The sequence below is a fragment of the Porites lutea genome, chromosome 11 (assembly GCF_958299795.1).
Source record: "Porites lutea chromosome 11, jaPorLute2.1, whole genome shotgun sequence".
Taxonomy (NCBI): Eukaryota; Metazoa; Cnidaria; class Anthozoa; order Scleractinia; family Poritidae; genus Porites; species Porites lutea.
In genome coordinates, this window is record NC_133211.1 from 28,544,980 (window position 1) to 28,569,102 (window position 24,123).

At 39.6% G+C, this 24,123-nt stretch overlaps 1 protein-coding gene across 3 annotated transcripts in view; it reads right to left on the reverse strand.

Annotated features, from left to right (window-relative positions):
- LOC140952877 (uncharacterized) overlaps positions 1 to 24,123 on the reverse strand; it is a 136,230-nt gene that overhangs the window by 74,531 nt on the left and 37,576 nt on the right. Inside the window, exons 1-20 of one of the 3 annotated variants that reach the window (XM_073402328.1) lie at positions 22,415 to 23,268; positions 21,235 to 21,555; positions 20,904 to 21,001; positions 19,816 to 19,957; positions 19,321 to 19,476; positions 17,647 to 17,976; positions 16,125 to 16,454; positions 15,661 to 15,993; positions 13,425 to 13,763; positions 12,592 to 12,810; positions 12,053 to 12,172; positions 11,843 to 11,953; positions 11,328 to 11,501; positions 9,757 to 10,089; positions 5,585 to 5,914; positions 4,474 to 4,812; positions 4,060 to 4,251; positions 3,520 to 3,660; positions 1,915 to 2,247; positions 447 to 776 (exon numbers count right to left, since the gene is read on the reverse strand). In XM_073402328.1, coding sequence (XP_073258429.1) covers positions 447 to 776; positions 1,915 to 2,247; positions 3,520 to 3,660; positions 4,060 to 4,251; positions 4,474 to 4,812; positions 5,585 to 5,914; positions 9,757 to 10,089; positions 11,328 to 11,501; positions 11,843 to 11,953; positions 12,053 to 12,172; positions 12,592 to 12,810; positions 13,425 to 13,763; positions 15,661 to 15,993; positions 16,125 to 16,454; positions 17,647 to 17,976; positions 19,321 to 19,476; positions 19,816 to 19,957; positions 20,904 to 21,001; positions 21,235 to 21,555; positions 22,415 to 23,038 — 5,295 coding nt within the window. In that variant the 5' untranslated portion in view covers positions 23,039 to 23,268. Of the gene's footprint in view, positions 1 to 446; positions 777 to 1,914; positions 2,248 to 3,519; positions 3,661 to 4,059; positions 4,252 to 4,473; positions 4,813 to 5,584; positions 5,915 to 9,756; positions 10,090 to 11,327; positions 11,502 to 11,842; positions 11,954 to 12,052; positions 12,173 to 12,591; positions 12,811 to 13,424; positions 13,764 to 15,660; positions 15,994 to 16,124; positions 16,455 to 17,646; positions 17,977 to 19,320; positions 19,477 to 19,815; positions 19,958 to 20,903; positions 21,002 to 21,234; positions 21,556 to 22,414; positions 23,269 to 24,123 lie in introns of those variants that run through there. The other 2 variants (XM_073402326.1, XM_073402327.1) reach the window with 2 other exon arrangements.

Below are 24,123 nucleotides of genomic sequence, written 5' to 3' on the forward strand. Positions count from 1 at the left end.
TTGTATTGTACGCCCAGATAGTTTAAAAAAGTTAAACATCGTGATAATCACTCTCTGAAGGTTTGCTTACCGCAAGAAAAGGACAATTTAACCTACAACCTTAGACGTAAAAGCTGCGAAAGGCCCAAGATAAACACTGAACGTTATAAAAACACATTTGTAAATATATTAATTTTTAAATACAACCTTTTATGATATTTTGTCAGATATATGTATCTAGTTTTTCACATTTTTAATCTTTTTATTCTATTGTAATTTAGCTGAACTTTTAATTTCTTTATCCTGTAACATAAGATATGTATTTTTATCTAATGAGCAATAAAAACATTTATTTATTATTATTATTCATTAGATAAACAGCACGTAAAAAGCAAATATTCTGTGGCCTGGCAAAAACTTGCATGCGATTAAAATCCCATTTGTGACTATATATGGCCAAGCTTTACCTGGGCCTCAGCATTTTGACTAACAACACTCTCTTCATCACATGGTACTTTCTTCAAGGACTCTAATTTATCTTCAGCACCATCCAAATATGGCAAGAACGCATTCAGTGCATCTCGGTACTGCTCTATCAGGGGTTGGACTGAGTCCAGTGTTTGTTTTCTCTCTGTAGATTTCTCATTTACTGCTGAAACGCGTCGAGAGATATCCACCAGTTTGCACTTGAGAATATCACGCTCTGGACCGTAAGGCATTGATTCCAGCACCTGATTAGCGTTACTTTCCACTTGTTGGATCACTGGTAGTTCGCTGGCTATACTTTTACACAAAAGCTGCAGTAATAATAGCATGATCAAATAAATACTATAGCAACAACCACAAAGTACTATACACTATGGTAAACGATGAAATGATGAATAAATGAATTTCATATACAGTGGAAACCCGGTAACTCGTACTGTGAAGGGAAACGAAGAACAGTTCCAGTTAGCGAGGGTTCGAGTTAACGGGGTCGATGGCAAAATTTAATTTGCCCTATCAAAAATTGAAAGTTACTGATTTTTCAGAACTTCAGTGTATAGTGCAGTGCAAATTTAACTTATTTCATGAGAAAAGGTAACATTATTAGGCATTTTTTATGTTAAAAAGTGATCTGTCCATTGCGCCAATCAAAATCAAATTGCTGTAGTGTTGACCAGTGTTAGTTTACTGACTATACTAAAAGAAGAGGTAATGGGATGACATCCAAGTGGAGAAACAAAGACCAGAATTCGAGTTATTGGGGTAAAGTTCAGTTAATTTTTGGTCAGTGGAAATGAAATTTAGTTCGAGTTAGCGGGGAATTCGAGTCAACCGAGTTAGAGTGAACCAAAACATGTCTGAAAAGTGGGGTGAAATCTGACTTAGTTGGAGTTAGCGGAGAGTTGGAGTTATCGGGGTTCCACTGTATTGGAGCTGTGGGGTAGCGAAATAAATGCAAACAAGATCATCGCAGTTAAGGACGCAACTTATGCAGTTGCGAAAAGAAAGCTTAAAAAAATTAAGCGGTACCGGGATTCGAACCCTGACCTATGCAACAACAGGTGCGGTGCTATAACAAATTGGGCTAACAACCCACTGGGAGCTGGCCATTACTTTGGTTAATTATTACCCGCGGGAAAGATAAACATGAAATGATAAACGTATGAATTTCATATACTGGAATATATATTTATAATTTCATCTTCATTTTTCCGGGTATATTAAGAACCAATTTAATGACCAGCTCCCAGTTGGCTTGCAACTCAATTGGTTAGAGCGCGGCACCGGTATCGCAACGGTAAGGACTCGACTCCCGGCAAGGCTTAATTCTTCTGGCTTTCTTTTCGTAACTGCATACGTTGCGTCTCTAACAGCGATGATCTTCTTTGCTTTTATTACTGTGGAAAACGTCAAAATAAAACAACCAAAGAAATAGTGCCAGGTACTAACCTCTTGATCATTATTCTGTCTGTTGACTTTGAGAGGCTGTAACGAAATAGGCTCCTGTCGACTAACCGTCCGCTCTATCTCCACAAGCCAGCGTAAGATGTCAGCAAGAGAGTCGTCTACTTCCTGAAATTGTACCAGTTTTCCTTGCAGTTGCCCCATTCTGTCCATAACAGCAGCATTCAATACCTCGTATGCCTGCTGTAATGGACCCAGTTTAGTGGCTACCACTGTGTTCAAAGTCTGTTCTTCAGAACACAGTTCCACTAATTTATGACCACGGTCTTCGGCGGAAACCAGAAGAGACTTGTTTTCCTCCAGGTCAGCATGTACGTCCTAAAACAAATTGTTGCTGTTTTCAGTATGAAACCACGGCTGACTTAACAAACAGCGCAGACGGTGTTATCATCTGTTTCTGTGCTAAACACAAAGTGTACTCGGACTTCAAAATGCATTGAACTCAAAAATTACTAACATTGGAAAGTTCAGTCCTTATCAAAAAGGCAGGGAAAATGTACAAGCCGATAATAATAATAATAACATAATTTATATAGCGCTAACTCCACTAATTGACCAAAGCGCTTTACAATTCATAACATTAAAATAATTAAAAAGATCCCACTGGTAATAAAATATGAATAAATTAAAAACCTATTTGCAGTCTTATTTATAAAAATATCACAATAAATCCTATTCGAAATTATCAAAAAGTTAAACATTATATGCTTTTTTAAAAAGATCAGTCTTTAAGTGTTTCTTGAATATATTAATTGTATCTAAACTTCTAAGATCTAATGGCAGCTCGTTCAAGAGTTTAGGTGCAGCAACGGAGAAGGCCCTGTCTCCGTATGTTTTAAGTCTTGACTTCGGAACTGCCAGAAGTTTTTGATCAGTAGAGCGTATTACTTTTTAGCAAAAGAAACTTTGCGGTATCCCCACGGTTCATATTACCTTCATTCTATGTTTTATTCTTTTCACGAGTTGCCATGAACGCAACAAATTGGGCATGTCTTGGTAACTCATTTGTAGAGCACTGCAGTGCTAACACAGAGACCGTGGGTTCGAATCCCGTTAAAGCCCTCAGCTGTTGCAAAAACAACTGCGATGGTCATTCATTTAGATTTGTATTTTCTTTATTCTAGAACCTCAAAGAAACTTTGATTGACTGTTTCGGTAAACGTCAATTAATGAAAAAGTAGCAGACGCACATCCCATTGAAGGCTTCCATAAGGCGCCATCAAGAGAACCTGTTTACCACTTATGCTTCCTCTTTCCGGCAAGAATAATCTTAACTCAAGCTAGCCTACGAACAGGCTTCCAAAGGAACGTGCTCCTCCCCTTCTCCGTCGGCTTGGGCTTTCTCGGCTTTTTCTTGGCCCGATGTCCACAAGAGAGCCTCTGGCCTTTTTCTACAAGACTCGAATTAACTGATGAAACCTGTACTCGTAAAACAGCTGAGTCTCAATAATTTGAAACCTCAGGAGTCTACTTCTATTTATTTTCTTCTTACGGAAGGTTCGCTTACAGTTCGCAACCAAAGCCAAATAAAAGCCACCAGTAAATCTTTCGAAACATATACAATAGGTAGAGTAGGAACATACGAATTACCTCTGCTTCTTTCAGCTGTTTTTTAATTTCTTCTGCGTCAGAGGCAATAGGACCAAACTGTTGAACGACAGCGGAAACTGAAGGCAGCCACGATTCAAACTCGTAAACGGCATCCTGGAAATTCTCAGCATTCTCGATAACCTGCAAGCCAAAGTACAGTGTCGTAAGAGAGCGGGTAGGGAAAGAAATTGCAATACAGGCGGCGTCAAGTATGTTGCTTTACTGTTCAGTTATCGTCAGTTGCATTTCTGGTTTAAATCATACAGCTTTGATAATTCTCTTACCTAAAGTTAGATATTACCTTTCCGAAAAATAAATTATCATTATTATTTATTTTTTTAATGACTAATGGTAATCACTTCTAATTGTATAATTGCTATTAAGATACTTAAAAGGAATTTGGTGATATTTCTTAGATACATTTTCCTGCTTTTGCCACCTCTCCTTCTGTGAGTTAATACTACTCCGGCATAACTTTGAAGAGTATTAGTAGTATTGAGCATTTTCCAGCACACAGAACGTAAAAACGAAAGTAATTACCATCTCAAGTTCGGCCTCTGCTTGTTCCAGACAATCAAGCACGTCTTTGTAAGTACCATTTAAAGTGGCCAGTTGATCCTGTATTGGAACCGTGTTCACGAGCTGATGATCTGTTTCATGTACTAACTTATCACCCATCTTGTTCAGAAATGTAAGCTCTTCCTTTGCATTCTCCAAAACCGACCCTAAAATCTGCACAATTAACATAAACGCAATGTCAGTGGTGATTATGCTGTAATTATCACTTGCAACGTTTCGTAACTTATCTTCAAATCAATTTTCACTCACTTATTCAATTGTGAGAAAACAGTGAATGAAGCAAGACGAGAGAGGGCTGCCGCACTCGCTTTCTGTTTCTCACTAAACGCACGCATGCGCGCGCACCACGCCCGCTTATTGGCACAAGACACTTACTTTTAATGTTTCTCTGCTGGCTTTGGCCTTGTTCACATCAAACACCGATGTATGCTGGGAGGTCAAAGTGGCTTCTGTGCGGGTCAAAGTTTCATCGACTTTTTCAACAACTTCTTTGTAATGTTTCATTTGTTTGAGTGTACTGTCAATAACCTTTTTTCTGCGACTCACGACAGCTCCCATAACCTGCCAGCGATTGGATATTTCCTGATTGAGCATATGGAGGGGTTCTAGGCCTTCAGTGATGTTGCTAACACTGCAAGCGTTGTTCAGAGCAGTTGCTGCTGACATGAAAAACCCAAAAACCGGCGCGTGGTTAGCAACGTCCTCGTGGAGAGCCTGAGGTAGAAAAAGAGAACTACTTCAATTCATTAGTCACTCACTGAAGATACACCAGCCCAGGAATAAAACATCCATTCAGCTGGAACGAAAACTTTAGTATAGAAGGTCAACAAGTGATTATAAACATAGCTTAGGAAAATTCTAGATAGCACATGCAAAAGTATGTTGTCGTTCAACTAAACCAAAAAAATTCTTTGGTTATTTGCTTCATAGTCGGTATGCGCTCCTTCTTTTCTGAATTAAAGGAGCTGAGTATATTCTGGGGGAAGGCAAGCACACCTTCTGTTGGTATGTGTAATCAAATGGTGACGAGTGAAACTAGGGAATAATTTCACGCGCGTTCATGAGTATACCATTTGACTACCTATTAATATCATGGGTGACGAATTACGTTAGCAATCGAGGATTTTTGACTTGTTTATCCTGGATCGTATCGATCGATCGTGAACTCCACTCTCTCAAACGTTTAGAGCTGAAATTTGGCTTAAGTGTTCAGAATTTTTTCGACAAAATACCTCTAAGAATCCTTCTTGATGTGCTCTTTCGTGTGTTCAGCGTCTTTTTATACCCTAACATCTTCATTCATGACATTTTAAAACTTTGTCGCCATCTTGAAACGAAGACGTACGGCAAGTTGCCATGGTAATTTTTTAATTTCACATGTGAAATTACAAATTAATGCTGAACTTTCGCGCCAAAATTAAGGAGTAAAAAGTCACCTATGATATTATATGAAGCAAACACACAACATTTAGACAGAAACACCCACCGCAAGCATGCTCTGTTGGTCAGTTAAGCTGTTGATATCACAGGGGACTGGTGTCAGGTTAATAACTTTCTGTTCCGTGTCTCGTAGCCACACATTCAATGTACGATAAGCGTCGTCATAATTATGAGCTAAGGGAAACACTCGCTCAATGATAACATGTCTGTTGTCACTTCTCAGTCGAACTCCTTCCCACAGGGTGCGCGTGGCCAGTACACGACTTTCAAAGTCTTCCTTCTCTGGTGCTGGCTCACTTTTGGCCAGGAGGCTCTCGGCTGCTGGGAATAGGTATTCCGATATTGGGCGAAGGCGACCCACCTCGCGCACAACAACCTACAAAATTTATCAAGAGCATTCAAAGTGAATGACCATTAGGACGATACCAATAGCGCTTTAACCTTTGAACTGGTAAGTAATCAAAGCATTACTTTGGTTATACCACAGGAAGTTTATGAAACATATCATACTAACTTAATTACTTAAGAGCTATTTTCGGCAGATTTCCCTTCAGTTGGACCTCTACTCTGTTAAACCTTGTTTGATCTGCTTCCAACACAAAGTAAGTGTACGAACTATGCAGTTGAAAAGCCAAAAACATTTTAATTGGATTTACTACTGAACTCCGTCCAAAAATGGTTAACATTGTTGTGCTTACTTCTGTTTAGTTTAAAGGAAGTCGAAAAATCAAGCGCGCAACAGCTGCTAAAGACCTTGGATTGCACATAGATTGACATCTTAATTGTCATCGAACATATAAACAAACGATGGTCAATACCTTATCGAAGGATACACTATACAGTAAACAACCGCATATAAGGACTTAAGATTTCGGGGATCCAGCTGAACAAGTTCTTATTTACTGGATATCAGCCTGAAAATATTTTTAAAATGTTCTGTAAATTTGTTTTAGAAATATTATACAAAAACGTTACACATGACTACAGGTGTAACTTAACACACCATGTCATTACACTAATACAGCACACACTAAAGATACATATAAGTACTTACACTAAAAATAAAAATTTCTAGTATGAGAGGAATATGTTGGGGAGAAAGTAGACAAATGGGTCAATGAAGTTACTAAACTCGAAGATTTCGCCATATCACAGCCCCAAGCAAGCTATGCAGCCTTCACTTTTGGTCTGCAGCACCATTGGACATATTTTCTAAGAACATTACCGGATATTGCAGAATTACTTGAGCCACTCGAGCGCGCGATTAATGAGATTCTCATACCAGCTGTCACTGAACATACAGTCACTAAAGTAGAGCGCGACCTCCTTGGTCTCCATGTGCGCATGGGAGGCCTTGGATTTACAGACCCTGTAGTGACCTCATCTTCTGAATACGAGGCTTCAATCAAAGCTACTAATTCGCTCGTGAGGCGAGTTGTTGAGTAAGAGCAGCAGCCTCCAGATGCCTCAAAAATTCGAACACTGCAGCTGAGCACACGAAAATAAAAAGACGACTGTCTATGAGAGATGCTGGAGCAGGTGAAGAACTCCCTGCCAATAAAAGCTAAGCGAGCTGTTGACTTAGCTAAAATTGGCTGACTCTGATTCCCCTCAAAGAGCTGTATTAAAATCTGAATAAGAAGGAATTTAGAAATGCAATCAAGTTACGGTACGACTGGGAAATAACGGACACGCCCATGATTGTGCATGCGGTGTTCAATTTAGCGTGGATCACGCACTGGTATGTCAGCGCGGCCGTTTCATTATCCAGCGCCATAACGAACTGCGCGACTTGGAAGCAGAGATGCTAAGGATGGTCTGTAATGATGTGGAAGTAGAGCTGGTCCTCCAGGAGGTCACTGGGGAGACATTAAATCGTGGCGCTAACAAAGCCCCTGATGCCCGTTTTGATATTCATGCTCCAGGTTTTTGGGAGAGACAGAGATCTGCATTCTTCGACGTTCGGGTGTGTTACCCTAATGCAGACTCTTATAGAGACTTGACTCCTAAGCAGATCTACAAGAAGCATGAGAACGAGAAGAAGAGGCAGTATGTGGAAAGAGTAATGGAGATCGAACAGGGAACGTTCACTCCCCTAGTTTACACGACCACATGTCGAATGGCAGATGAGTTTGTTAAGTATCACATCAGACTTGCGGAGCAAATAAGAAGGGAGAAAGTTACTCAATCGCAATTTCCTGGCTCAGAGCCAAAGTATCTTTCGCCATCTTACGCTCTGCGATACTATGCTTAAGAGGCTCAGGATCCAGAAGACGACAGCTAGACTTTGTTGACTCAGACCTACCTATCGATAATATTAGAGCCTGCTCGAATTAATCTTTTTAAGGATATTTTTTTAAAGAATTAGGAATTAAGAATTACGAGATTTTATTCTTTTTAATATCAGAGACGGATAATTCTCTTTTGCAATGACTTAATTTAAAACTCTGGACTGCCTGCAAGAGTCATTGACCGCATCTGAAAGGAATGTATTTGCGAAATCGTTATTGACACAGTGATTGCTATTTTTATGATTTATATACTTCTTAATGTTATATAGTGCTTAATTCTTACTTCAAATATTTCTGTTAATTATGTACATATTTTTTTAAAGTTCAAATAAATTATTATTATTATTTTTTTATTATTATTATAGTTAAGTAATTTTAGATTAGTGTCCCCAGTTAGCTATCTTATATTTTGTAATAGCTAAATACGTTTGACACTTAAATAAAGTTCTTATGTTATATATATTATGTTATGTGACGTTACCATTTTTTGTCGCTCGTTTGTGTTCGGTCAGTCGCATGCTAAGCTTTCTGCCGGTTTCACAGATGTAAGTAGCCTGGCAGTCGCAGCATTTGATCTTGTATACTGCTCCCTGTCTGTCCTCCGGTTTGTCTTTGTCCTTGACATTACTAAGTAGTCATCGTAAAGTGGTTATAGGTTTGTGTCAAACACGTATATTGTAAAGTTGTAGTATACGGTATAGTCGCTATCGAAGCAGAGTCAGAGTTGACGTTGGTCTAATAGTTGAAATCAGCGTTACTGTGAGTGTTTCGTCTGACAAAGTCCGCGTTGTAGTTGTTTTTACTAAAAACGTTGTCTAGGTGGTCAGTCTCGTCTTGTAGGTTGTCAGGCGAGTCGCAAACTAATTGCGCTCGTCTCGTTAAGTCCATATAGTTGTAGCCTTGTGAGAGGTCCGCTTGTACGATGACTGGTCCAGTAATCTTTGCGTATGTGCCGGTTTTCTCGAAATTTTCGTTCGTAGTGTGCGGTTTTCGCGAGTGACCAAGCAGTCTAGAAAAGGTATTTTACCATTTTCCTCGATCTCCTTGTTAAACTGTACGTCCGTGTCTGTTTGATAAGATGTTCGTGAAAATTGTCGATTTCGTCTTTGTGTGCAGCGGTGAAAGTGTCGTCAACGTAGCGTAACCAGAGAAGTATAGGTAGCGTATAAGTAGCAAGGGCTTGTTCAGCGATGTTTTGCATAACAATTTCTGCTACAACAACAGAAGCTGGAGAGCCCATAGCTGTACCGTGTAACTGTTTGTAGTGTTTGCCGTTGTACTGTAAGTAGGTCGAAGTTAGGCCTAGGTTGAGAAGGTTCATACTATAAGGTGAAAATGCATGTCAAAAGCGCATCGTTTTCTTCAGATAACGGCCAAACATCAAGATTGTCCATTTTCTTAACTCTATTTCTAGCCGTTAAAACTTCATCCAAAAAATATCTCGATAGCGCTCGTACAGATTTCGCTTAAACTTCAAGAACATTGAGGCGGCTATTGGAGGAAAAAGATCTCGTAAACGATTTTGGAAGAACAGTTCCCAGTGCCGAGAAATACTGCTGCAAGTAAAAAAGGTAATGGCGTCATTTCGTTGCTATGACAACTCCGAAGTCATTGCAACCCTGATCATAACAAATTTTCATCTTTATCTAATACAACTGTGATGGTATTTTTTCCAAATCTTTGTTTATGGCGACGAAGTTTATACTCAAACTTCTTAGTGCAGTTAATAGCAGCTGGAGTGGAACCTATTTTCGCTTTAATGTATGACAAAAGAGCCCCAAGGGGGAATGGGGGGTGGGGGGTGGCTATACAATAAGTATGCATGTATGTAAGCGTGTAAGTCAGTCGAATCCAAACGAACGATAACAAACCAAATGCAAGAGTACGACCTGTAGTTTTAAGGAAGAAATTGAGCAAAAAGACTAACCTCGTGAGAAGTTCTCTGATCTTTTATGATAATGAACTCAGGGGAAACAGGTTTAGCTCGAGTCAATGATTTGTCCAGTTTAAAGATTCTCCTGCCGAAGTCATCAAAAGTGTCAAACACTCGTTGTCTTTCGGTAAGAGCGGTTTCCAACCTGCGTCGTCGGTCGTTAAGCTTCACGGTTACTTCGTTTATCGTCGACTTTGCTCGATTGATGTTCGAGTGAACTTCGCTTATGACTTCGGGATTTCCGCCATTTTCTTTAATGATCCATTCACCTGTTTCTTCCATTGTCTCGATTTTTCGTCGGTGAATAACGACCTCTTCCTCGAGATTCTGGAAAAAGAAGCACAAACAAATTCCACTTAACTAAGATAGACAAAGCATTAAGATGTACTTACATAATATGTCAATGACAAGAACGCTAACTCAGGTTTGACGGAACTAACGACATCCACAGTGAGAGCAGCATTATGAACCGAAAAAAGCTTCGGTATGTATGGCGTTCTAAAGAGCTATTCCTTGGAATATTAACTATGTAGTTTCTAAACAAAGTGGTAGCTTTCTGAACATAGATACGGTCCCTGAAAATTTAACCGCAGGAAAATTCGCCTGCATTTTTGACAAATTGAGTGAATTGACAGATTCCGCTAATTGCGCTCACGACCTTTTCTCTTACGGGTTCGTTTATTTATACTTCGGCATTCGAAAAGCAAGTCGTTTCAGCTTCGCCTAGTTTTACTACCTGGGCTATTTTGAAACGAAGCCGAAATGACTCTACAATACGCAAAACAAAGGTTTCCATTTGCAACTGACGCTCCACGTGAAAGTCTGGCCTTTAAGGCCATATGCACGATGCCGTCAGCTTACTGTTAAGACCATAGTCCTCTTCGTTTTCGTTTCATGTTAGTATTAATTTAATTTAACTTTGGTAATCTCAACGAGGTTTAAAAAGCAAAAACCCTTATCTGCGCATGAAAGCAAAGCCCTGAAGGATTCTGGTCGTAAAATGTATGGTAGTAAAATGAAGTATAGCGTAAATGGCCTATCAGTAAGTTGAACGTGCTGCTGGAGCAACCGTCATCGAGGCCTGGCGTAAATGAGTTTTTTTATTAAAGAACGACAAACGTACGTAAGGAATGGTGGTAAGAGTAACTTTTAGGCAACGGGCTCCTGCATATTTATGGCAGAGACTCTGCATACTTGGTAGGCATAGCGAACGCGATAATAAGAAAGGCAGCCAGTGCGGCCAGTACTTTTGCCAGTGTCGGGGCAACAACAGCCACAAGAGGTTGACATATCTTACGTGGACTTAAGTGCGGAATAAAGCCGGTAATGATCACCTTACGACCAGCTTACTAACGTTTGTAAATAACCAACTGAATGCCCCCCCGCCAGTTGGAATCTCAACTTATTATTGATATAATCTCAAAATTCATTTCATTAACCCTGAAATGCCCTATAAGGGAGATGATAATTAAGTATTTATTTTTATATTTAGTCATTTATCACTTACTTATGGAGTTCTGTTACATATTTTTTACCAAATTCATTCAAAATGTTAGAAAATGTACCTGTACATGTTGCAGTTGGTCGCGAATGTTCTCCAAGTCAGTAACAATTATCTCCACTGATATAAAGCTCATAATTCCCATCACTTTCATCTCTATTTCGTTACCTGCCCCCTGAAAAACCTCAACAGTTCGGATGTACTTCTCGAGTTTCACCTTTCTCTCTTTCAAGCGTATCTATGATCATAAAACACCAAGTATAATTATTGAGAAACAGTCAAGGTTGATTTCTGTGAGCAAGCTTTCTTTTGCTTCCAAAAGATACACGACGCAAGAGGCTTAAAGTTAACGGAGTTTAACCTGTACGATATAGTGAGGGTGAGCTTAACAATCACCCCAGATGTAGGCACCAATATTCCAAGCACAGCTTCCTAGAAGGACGCAAAAAACAACTCAATGACCCCCATATCTATACAATAACTCCCACACTACCACACATCCGTCACGTCAATCATTTACCGTGAAAACTTGACTAAGAACGTCTGCTTTACTGTAACTTGAGATACACACACGCTCACCTGCATAACCTGATTGTCCTTAATAATGGTGATGATATATTCGTTGTTAGTGACCTGCTTCGACAGTCTTAACAACTTGATCTCTGTCTTTTCTAAAACATCAATCATTTTCTGTTTGGCAAGGAACAAAGAATGATACACGGGTCAAAACTCTTTTTAATACAACAACAAGAAATCAATGGTATAAAACGTAATTGATAGTATACGTACATTGACTTTGATGAGTTCCTCTTTGGCCTGTCCGATATTAAATCCGACCCTGGGTTCAGAAGCCAGAATACTCTCTGCATCGGACATGACTTGCTGCATGGGCTGCATTACCTCTTGTACCTGAAGCAAATGAACAAAGTATTTTGTAAACTTAACAAAGACGGACGGACACCTTTCCATTAGCAACGGTTGACTTTTCTAATACGGATACTGGCCAGAACAAAATTATCTTGGAATTTTTTTTATATACACAAGTCGGACGATCGTTTTACACAGTTTTATGACGACCAGTTCCTGTAGTGGGTAAGTCTGCAACAACAAACAGTATATTACGGATTTCTTATTCAATGGTGCATTACCAACGATAAAGATATTCTGCCGGGGCTTTCAGTCGGGTAATACCGTCGTTCGTTTTTGAATGTACTGAAAGGATTTTATGATTTCCTGTTTGCTAACTGCACCGCTGGGTTTTTAAAACGTTGCGAGGCAAAACTTGAGGTTTGAAGTTTTTTTTTTTTATACAGCCGTCAGGCACTTACCAGTGCCAATGTCTTGTTTGAATTCTTCAGTTCTTTTTCACTCTCCAGCACTTTAGTCCTGAAAGAATTCCACCGCCTCTTAACATTCTCAGTTTCATTGTTCACCATTACTGCATCATTGCTAATACACAGCTCATGGCATACACTAACCAAGGACTCTGAAGTTGACAGGAAGTTCTGGAATACAGGCTTGTGATTTTCCAAATCCTGACCCAATTGCTGTTAAAAAGAGTCTGTCATTCAGTATTTAATCTCTTTTAAAAATTATAACAAAAAATACCTTTGCCTAAAGCTACAAGGTTTGTAACTGTGTAAGTAAAGTAAGTAAAGTAAAAGCTTTATTAATGTGTCAGTGTATTTGGTTTTCACAAACTAACTGGGACCACAACAAAAAAAAAATAAAATTATATACAAATAAGAAATAAAGAAAATTTATACATGATTAAAATATGTAGCAGGTATAAATTGTACAATTAAACAATAGGTATGTAAAACGTAGTCTCTAAGAATTGCAAAGGTTACAGCAGCTCTTGTTGTTGTTTAAGAGTGACGTTAGGTCTTTTTTCCTAATGTTCTTTTTACACTGGGATTCAATATTCGAGGAACCTTTCAATTTATTATCTAGTTTCGACCTTATATGAGATCCTTGATATCTAAGAGAATGTTTTCCACAGATTATAGTGTTAAAAGTAGGAATATCAAAATCACTGTTTCTTAGTGAATAACTAATGCTCTTCTGCTTAAATAGTTCGTCAACAACACTCGGTGCGAGGCCATATTTCATTTTGTTCATTAATGTAGCGATATTTGTGTATATATTGATATTTGTGTACCTTAAGCTGTTCTTGTTTCTCCGCCATGACTGTGATATCACTCACAACACTCATTTCCGATATTAACTCATTAAATTTCTTCTCATTCTTACATATCCACGTGACTATCTGCTCCCGCACTTCAACGTAATGAAACACACGTGGCATTAGTTTCCCAAGATTCTTCTGCCGCTCGCTAATTTTCTCTTTGAGGCTTTTCCAGCGGTTCTCCACGTCTGACAGCCTTATCTGCAAGTGATGCCTAAGTGACGTTGACTCAGTCCTTGTTAACATATCAATACCGCGCTGGTAAATGTCGTCATACGTAGAAGCATGAAGGTCAACGTCTTCGTTTATTGCCTACAAAAACAAGGGAACACTGTGTACATCACTCTGAACAAGCACCTTTTGTTTTCCATATTCCAAACAATTTAGACGAAACTAGCCCTGTTTGATTTTTTCTTTAAAGAGTTTCCTGGCGTGATAACTAAAAGGGTTCTTGCCTCATTCAACGTGAATAGGTGTTTAACACCAAAAAATAGATATCACCAAAACGCATTGCATTTCTCTACTTGAGTTATGCATGCGCTGTAAACTTGCAATCAGAATAAGAATCATAGTGAAAAACCTATACACGTAGCCTTTCTACAGGCATGAATAATAACCTCATCCCCACTTTTTAGTCTACAATCATCGTCAAAAGTGTTGGGAAGGTTGCCTTTTTTTACCTCTTCTTTTCCTTCCTCCCCCCGCCCCTGTTTGTGCGTGTAATTGTTCTGTTATATCCCAACATTGAACAGGGGGGACGGGGGGTATTTAGCAAAAGAGAAAACTCTCTTTTTTCAGGATTAAAATGGACTACTGTTAAGTTGTACAGCCTTCCCAACTACTTTTGTCTTTGATTGTAGCTTGCGTAAACAGCGAGATCCATAATCTGCAAGCCTTTTTTTTCTTCGTATTTAGTTCACAAAAAGGCGGTAGTGGTCCTAGGCGTTCCTAGCGGAGACCGTGGAAACTGGGAACAAGAATCGTTGCCGCTGTAAGAGCGTTCTTGTTATGTCTTAAACCTAAGAAAAATTTGTGCAAAGGTCCTCAGATAATTACCAGGAGTGACCAAAATCTAGGACCCATAAATTCATGATGTCGGAGTAAAAGGAAAATCAGCTTATGTAAAAAAAGCATACGGGCATTGCTAGAAAGTGGTCTACTGAAAAGGGCGCCAGGCAACTCGAGGAACCTGTTTCATAGTCGCGTCGAATGAATTAAAAATAGGTTCGACAAAGAGTCGACTTAATTCCAGCATGGTAACAAACGTCAAACCTGGGTCGATCCTCTTTCATTGAAACAAGGGAATGAGCACTTGTCCTCGTGCTATTCGCTCGATATCCGGCTAGTTACTGCTAGGACTTGCTAGCGAAATACCGAAATACAGTGCTTGTCGGGTCTTTCTTTCTTTTACCGGCTATCCATCCCTCAACAGCATTTATTGCAAATAGGCAATTAACATCTCAAGTATTTATATTTAGTGTTCACGAAACAGGAAATACACATTTCCTTCACGCTGTGCGATGTCAGCAATGACTTTGGATACCTCGCCATTCCGGGTCGCGAAATTGTCTTTGTAAACCGCATGCTTGTCAGGGGGGAAAACAGCGTTTGGCAGATAGGGGAGTCGGTATTTTTGTGACGTTTGCGCAGTCCATCACATTTGAATCAATTATTTTGTAATTTGCATGATCTACGAATTGAGTTCAGCGCGTGTTTAGAACGGCATTTGCTGAAACGACGAACCACTGTCGTATTATCCGACTTGGCGAGTCGAACTTATACAAGAGTCGAACATATTTGTGGCGAGCGTCGCAACAGTCATGCGCCTATTTCAAAATTAATAGGTTCGACGAAGATTCGACGTTTGTCCCAGGCCTAGGGGAGAGGGAGTAGGATACAAAAGGCCCGGGTTCGAGGTCTGCATTTGACCCTGGGTTTTTCATAGAAATACTCTTAATAACAGGTCAAAAATTTTTTAAGTGTCTTAAAAATGGCAGCGACCGTTTGCGAAAGGAACAACTGTTCACCTCTCGTAGCGTTGGAGACAGAGAAGCATCTGTACCCATAGTACCTCATGCCAGTTACGAATTTTTGACTGCCACGCTGAATTAACAACATAACTACCATATTTTAAAGACGTACCAGACGTTATTTAGAACAGGGAGGATTTTCCGTACCAATTGAATTTATTCGTTCTAAAAATAACTACCTTTAGTTCACCACTCTGCTTTTTAATCACACTCGGTTTTATTGACAGTACGCCAAGTGACTGGAACTGCTTCTCTGCATCACAGAGCCATCTTTCAAACTCATCCAGAGCTTCACTAAACCCTTGGCATCGATACAGTGCTGATTGAACATGCGTAATTCGGTCCTTGATTTTGTCCTCAATGCTACAGTACAGATCAGTGACACTTTGGACTTTGGATTTGGTCGCATCAACAAACGTCTCGTTATCTCTGTTCTCCTGCATTAGAGCCAGACTAGTCGACTGCAATGTGCCTAGCCTGGGTTTTAACTGTGCTAGAGCCACCTTCGAAGCCTGTTGAGATGGGCAAATAATATAGAAGCCTTATGAGGACATTAACTGCCGGGATACAAATAGATGTCTCGATAAACAGTAAAAAATTACTTACGGAGTAGAGTGGCAATGACGTGACCTGAAAACTGTACCTGAAGCTCAGCTAACTGTCGCTTTAGTTCTTCACTTGCGTTTTCCGGTGTTTCCACTAAAATGGAGCTGTCTACACCAGTCAAATCAAGTTCAAATTTTTGCAACGCAGCAGTAAACTGATCTGAGGATTTCACATGAGCTTCAACCAGCTGTTGGCGATTACGAAGCTCTAGGAGAACCTGCTCATAACGCTCATTTGTAGTTTGTTGGTTATGACGTGCTTCGCCTGACATCCCATGGTACTTGTCGAGTTTCTCGGCTAGCTCGTTTCCAACCTGGTTCATTGTTTCGACGTCACGAATTCGTTTTTCCAAAGCCTTCAAGACTCTCTATGACAAAAATAAACATAATTACACGGTTAAACTTTAAGGTTATAATTAACGTTGCTTTTCTCGTGAAACAATTATTTGTAAGTATTTGTAATTTTGAAAATCCTGGCCTTTTTCATGTATGCGCACTGGAAGTTCCTCGACCCATTACAGAGCCGAAACCAATTGTGGATTTGCACAAATTTTAGGCATCCTAATGATGAACAGTTACGACTTTTAGTTATTTCGAGCAACAGCAATCTGCCGTCTGTCCTCTTTGAATTAATACATACAACCGTGGTTTTGTACGCTGGTGGAAGGCCGTTTTCTTCGTGCAAGTCCCCGATGCAAGTCTCTATGGCTGGTGTAAGTAATTCCTTAAGGAGTTATCCTGGCAGACTTTAGTTGTTTATCCATCTGCCATTCTAGTTTAGCCGTGTACTGGCACGTACATGGTCATTACTATTTACATAACGTGCCGCTTTTGTTTGTAAATGCGTAACACGAATCTAAGCAATTTCATACCAGCTGGGACGTAGCCCGTGTTAACAAGGGCCCCAGGACGGCATTTGGGCAGTACGTCCACTGGTCGTTCTGTACTGCGGAATGTACCTGCGCGTTCAAGGATATCCGTTATTTTTCCCAGTTCGTAGAGGTACTAACAGCCCAAAACCACTACGGCGCTTTATCATAATTTATTATTTAATTGAAGTGTGTATTTAGTTCATTATTTAAAGCATTACATTTTCTTTGGGTTGTTTTCCTACTCATATACCGTGTCAGTAACTGTGATTTCATTGTGGGTGGCCCCTCCTAAAATGTTCTACAGTTGGTGTAGGATTTAATGAAGTCGAAACCAATTGTAGAATTGCACACATTTTAGGCATCCTACTGACGAACAGATATGACTTTTAGATATTTCGACCAACAACAATTTGCCGTCTATCCTTCTTGAAGAGACATTTACGTGTATCGATACAGTTTTTCGGAGACCACTACTTAAAACTACATTTTGACAAACTTCAGTCCGACGTCAGTCCGTGGTGAAAATTTCATAGCGATCGGACAAGGATAACATCACTATTAAGGCGATTGAATAACATCGGTATGGTCTATGAAAAACTGTATCCAGACACCTTAATATAACTAATTGAGTAAAACAACAAAGAACTGCGCGAAGAACAACAAAGTCAGCCTGGTACGGCTTACTAACCTTGATGTTCTGTAACTCTTGCTTGGCGATTTCTACCTCGGGCGACACATCCGTGCACGTTCCAAGCTCAGTCTCCGCCAACGTTACTACATCTTTAACATTCTGAGCGTGCTCATGATATTTTTGGGCCAACGGTAGCATGTCCTCCAGCTGTGTCTGCCTTTCGTTAGTTTTCCTGTTCAGTTCTTCCCACCTCATTCGGATGTCGTTAAGCTTATCACTGACCTCGTTCTTTTCAGACCCAGGTCTAGAGGAATTGAGAAATTCTGTGGCCTTCTGCACTATGTTAGTGTACTGTGGTTTGTGCATTAACACGTCTTGTCTATCGGCCTAAGAGGAGAAAGTGTGAAGATCGTCAATCTTCTAATGTAAAAACAAAAATTATGCAACATACGGAGAAAGGAGTAAACAGAGAAAGCGGCTGGGGACACTAGTTTTACGTCTCCTACTAGAGACGGAACCGCCATTTTACGTGGTCATCCGAGCCACGCGAACACATAGCCATTTGCAGGGCAAAGGCAGTACCTTCATTTCTCAGTTATTTCAAGACCCCGAGTTTTGGTCCGGCCCGGGAATCGAACCCACGACCTCCAACTCTGCAGTCAAGCGCCCTAACAACTGAGCTAATCCTGCGCGGTTATTTCGGTCCGCGTGGTTAACAGTAAAGAAGGAATTCAAGATTAACGATGACCCATTGAACCACCCCAAGGGGGTTAGGAAGCTGATCCTAGCTCAAAGGACAAGTACAAAATTAAAAATTTACTGAATACAGAAAACATATGGCGCTGAGATGGTCCGCCTTCCAGGATCCTCCTGGTAGTTGGATCTCCCTCCGTCCATGTAAATAACCCCCATAAACCTGTTCGAGTTTTGAGCTCCAACCTTTCTTCAAATTGAAAATCCTTATTGCGTGATCAGCGCGCTTGTGTGCAGTAAAAATGTCGATGTAAACAAACCGCGCGAAAAAAGGAAAAACGGTTTAAAACGTCGTTACAGTTTCGTTTGGTTCTGCTGCCAAACATGAACGAAATTTCAAATTTTGAGTATCTACGCAGGAACTCAATAGATTAACGTGGGAAATATTCAACCAATCGCAAAACCAGTATTTGAGACTACAAATTGTTTTTGTTTGTTTTGTTTGACACTTTATTAGCTCTACTTCTGACGCAGTAGTTGGACTCAACTTAATTCACGTCGACCCAAATTACAATTTCGCTTGTCTCATGAAAAGTTCGAAATTTGGTCTTAGCCAAGAAGAACCGTTACAAACCCTTGTTAAAACTTCCAAACTCGGGTAGACTAATAAGACCAGTTAGTTAAACGCCGGTATAACTGGGTGACCAGCAATTAAAATAGTCTGAATAAACAATTACAATTCGTAAAAAAATAATAATATTTTTTGCTAACCAACATAATCAATACTGTGACGGGAGAATGAAAAATAGGAAAGTTTCAAAGTCAGGTAACACTACAGATATGCTCGCTACGATCTACATCGAGAAATAATTTATTTCAAACCTCTGCTCTTAAAAAATGAAAATGATAATCAACAATTTACACCACAATTTTTACACCTACACTCTCCTTTCTTTAGGGCCGTGTTTTCGTGGCGTCCCTCCGTGTGTATACCTAGGAATCTATCAGCTGCTTTTAATTAACCTGTTGAAGCCTTACCGTGTGAGCAATTTCCTCCTCTTTCAGCGAGATAAGATCTGCTTTGAAGGGTTGATAGCTTGCGGCCACTTCCTCCGCCCGAAATAGCCACGAGATAAACTGATCCATGGCTTCCAGTACTGGCCGAGGATCCACAGGCAAAATAAGTACTTTTTCCTGTGTAAAACAGAATGAAACGAATCACTAAAACAAATAACTGTATAATCTATGGCAGATAAGATAAGATAAGGATCCACAGCATTGACAAAACTCCTCGTGATGACATTACTAGGCGTTGAGGGAACTAAGTCTTGAGAAATTTCTTAAGTAATTCTTTGACATTGTATCAAGGAATATTTCTATAGGCAAAACAAACATGGTAAACACTAATGACCAGTAATAAGCTTTACAAATAACACGACACTGCTCGATTCTAACCATCAGTTTCAGTTAACAGTTAACTCCAGTCAACTATACTAGAGCCTGCTAAAGCCATGTCACACCGCAGCTTTGTACCTGTTGCAGTGTTAAGGACGTGAGATACATTTTCTGTTGGCGAATTCTCCCCTCCAGATCGTGAAAATTCTCCTTGATCTTGTCCAAAGTTTTCTGTATTTCCTCAGGAATAACGTCGCCCTCTCGCTCACCACTCGGTAACCTGTTGCACACATAAAAGAAGCTTTAGGAGCGCGAGAATGAGGATCTATGACGTTTTCAGCACTGTCACCGTACAAAGTGTTTTCCCATGACAGTTTATTGCAAAACAACATGTTTTACAATTTAAACTTAACACAACTTAAGCGAACGGACTTGTTTTTCCGGATCATAAAAACACCAAAACGCAAGAAGTCAACCTGCCTTCACCTTTTCTTTCAGTTTTCGTTATCCTTTACCCACCCCCAAGTACGGCCCTGTTCTGATGCTCTGACATAGGACGCTTTCCATAACACGGAGTGACTGATTTTGACTACTCTTAAGGTTGAGTAAAGATTTGCCTTACCTAGAATACTTTAAAAATACCTCAGTCACGAAAACGGACATCCTTTTTGTTAGACAACAAAGAATAACGTGTATCCCAAAAGTACAGGTAGGGCCGGAGATATGGAACAGGCTTAAAAGTTTAATAAATGAAAAGAACAACGGGAACAGTGTTGTGATAAACTGTGAGCTTTATAATATGTATTTATGCATCAAGTCATTTAAGTTGCAGTAGTTTTATCAAATCTATTATTACATCTCAAAGTTAGTATGCGCACTTTGATTGGTCAGTTTAGCCGGCCATATTTCACTGTTTAGTGTTAAGACCGAAAATTCACAAGTCTATTTTGAATTGAAATCTTCGATGCCCTCTCAGTTTACCTAAACCCACAGATATACTAAACATCTTCCTATCCTCCTTTTCTTGATCCGTACTATAAGCTCTGCTTCTCGTTTTTGTTTGTTTGTTTGTTTTTTCGCTCAAATTTAGGACCTCACACCTGGTTAGTAAGAGGTATTCATTCACAGTTGAGTTCTTCAGTTGAGGAACTAATCACTTTCCTAGCTATGTGCTTGAGGGTAAATTCTCAGAACTGATTTGCATTACAGTAAAGATTAAAACTTACACGGCGTTGGATTGATGAGCATTTCTGATCAACCAGTCACCAGCCAGGGTTGCGGTTGTGAGTAACGGTTTGTGTTGACTTATCTCTTCGCGGAACGCCTACAAATATAATCATTATCACAATGTAAGGAAGGATCAACTCATACCTTCTCAAGGTAACACGAGTCTGTTGCAAGTCTCCTTGAGAAATCGGGAAAAACAAGCAAAGAACGCTGCTAAGTACTATTGGTAAAGAAGGCAGGTTATCGTTAATTCTAGGTTATCATAATCGGATACGTCTAAAACGATAAAAATGAATACGACCACTCAAGTAATCAAATCACCCCACTGACCTCGAGTTCTTCAATTCGCTTCTTGATAGCCTGCCCATCAGTTGTGTCGATATCAATTTCTAGCAGTTCTTCCTTTCTCCCTTCAAACTTGGCAAGAAGCCTTTCGACGGCGAGCTGAAAATCACTTGCTTTGCGCATGTGCTCGTCATAATGCTCCTCAAACTGTGTCATCTTGCCCTTCAGTACATCCACCCTTCTTGACAGCGCATCCATTTGGTTGCGTACCACTGCCGAGTCTGATGACGGGTCTTGCAGGCTCAAAAGTGCATCACCAGTCACACGAGCTTTTTCAGACGCATTGTCAAGAGCGGTATTCAGGTCCTGTTCAAGCACAATACAGGTTTTATAAACGTCACTAATAAGATAACGCTTATGTCAATAATTAAAAGCCCGCTAAGTTTAATATCTTAATTATCTAGGAGAGTCTCCGTTATAAAAGAAATTACATCCAAGCAACCGGATACAAAAACACCTACTTCAACGGCAATTATAAAATCCGCAGAAGCGGTATGAAAAGTACGCCCTCCATGGAAAGTCAAATCACGAATTCGATATAATAACAAGTTATCCACGCGGAAGACGGTTTGACATATAAACCACCCTACAGCATAAAAACATTTATTTATGCATTTTATGTGCACGAATCGCAATTTAGCTCTTTCAAAAATCATGATGCACAACTTAAGGAAAGTGCAGTAAAGTTTGATAGCCATACCGATTTACTGCTTTCTTTCTATTTTATTTTCTTGACAATCTAGGCACTACAATAGGACTAAGAGTTGTTTTCACCTCAACACGGGTACCTGTAGCGCTCGGTAGAAGGCTCTACTTAATTAGAAACTATAGCACCTGATTTCGGTTCAAAAAATAATACTAACGTCATCTGCGTCACTACGAGCTTCAAATATTGGCTCCAAAATCATGATGACGGCATGCTCATCACGGTATTCCCTAAATCGATAACGAATACTAAATTGTGAAAACGCACTTGCGTGACTTTCAATGAACCAATCACAGTTAAGTGAAAGAAAAACCAACCGAAATAACAACTACCGAAACGGTGAATTTCCTGTTCTAGAATCAACTGCCAAGTGCCCAATGATTTACTGCCAAATTAAGAAAATGCTTCCAAGCGAAATTAAAACAGCAAATGTTCTTGAAAACAAATTTGTTTTCATACCTTAGGCGAAGGGTAAAAGATCTCGCCTTTATTTTTGTACAGTCCAGTATTCTCCAACTGTGATTTGCCACTAGAAAAGGTATAACCTGACAGCAACAAACCATTGTTTGATGGATCGGCTTTTTGTAAAACTGGAGAAGGCGACCGCCTTGTTCTCACGTTTAGAGGTTTAATTAGGAAACCTTGCCAGATAGTTATAGACCGGACATACTCCTCGGGCGCATTTATCGAACAGCAATTAATATTGTAATTACTACTTTCTAGGTCGCACGCAAAAGAGATCTCGTCAGTCGTATTTTTTTCCGAAAAGCCGCATCCACTTGTTCGACTGTTTGAAGTATTAGTAACAGACACAGCGGGACTTAAACTGGCAGCATTTGTGGGCCCTATGAATTTAACGAAAACTCCATGATTGCTTCGTAACTTGGATACATCATTTTCAATAAAGCCGCAAGAACACTCGACGATAGTGTCTGAATATTGTTTTATCGGAGGCGGATTCCTTGCATCGGTCGCTTCATCTGACTCCAAACAAAAGTTTTTCCCAGAGCGATTCAACCTCGAATTTAGACAGCCACGACATCCACATTTTGGAATACTTCTTCTACCGTCTTTGTTATCCATGTATAACGATCAACAAATAACTGCAGAATTTCCAGAATTTGAGTTGACTGTCGCTTTTATCATGCTCGCGATTTTTACCATAACCGTTCATTAATTTCTTTCACTTTCACATGGAAAATATGAAGTTATCCAATGGCGAAGAGTTGAGACAAAACAAGAAGAATCACGTCATTTCATTCCAATCGAGGGGAAGAACCTGAGTAGATCCAATAACAAATTGCCCCTGACTTGATTTGCTATCGAACTAACTGTTACGTCTGAATTTCCTCTTGAAAAACCTGTCCACTTAATTATGCATTCGCAACACCTAATTTACATTCGACTGGTTCAGTTCCGTCATTGTTGTTATGGGCCGTCAGCAATGAAACAATTGAACAATAAAGTCCGTACAGAGAGCTCCGTTAAACACTGCATCTTAACAAACAACAGCTTATCTTGATTTCACATGGAGATATAAATCCCCCAAAATGTAATTTTTCTTAATACATTAAAAAAAAAGTTGTAAAAGAAAATTTAATAGCTTTAGTTTTTATTCTAAAAAATAAAAAGTAAAATTGTGCCAATACACGTACCAACATGTAAATTTTGCTTAGATATTAGTTTAAGAACGTAAACGGAGAAGTTAGAAAGAATTTGCAAACGAGAATTGTAATTATCTACTATGTTAAAATTCTCACGACGTAATTGCGAGAACACAGTAGGTTATGAACGAAATAAAAACAATTGACTAAAATTAGCAAAAAGTAATCTGCTTTCGAGTCTATATTGACCTAAAAACACAATAAACAAAGAATGTGCAAAATTACATCTCCAGCAGACCGAAACACCACAGAAACGCGAAAAAAAGGGTTTTTACGAAACTTTATGATAAAATGCGAATACAGGTCCGTTTAAGTAGCCCTTGTTCCTTCCATAAAAAGCCCTCTATAGACTTTTGACACAAACTATACAAATCACATGTGGAGGAAAACTGCGCAGAGGCAGCTACAGTAACGTGGAAAACAGGAGAGTTCGGTGCCCCATAACAAGAAAAAAAACATTCTTAGTGTCATTGTCGTCATCCACCAAAGAGTGATTACTGGGCA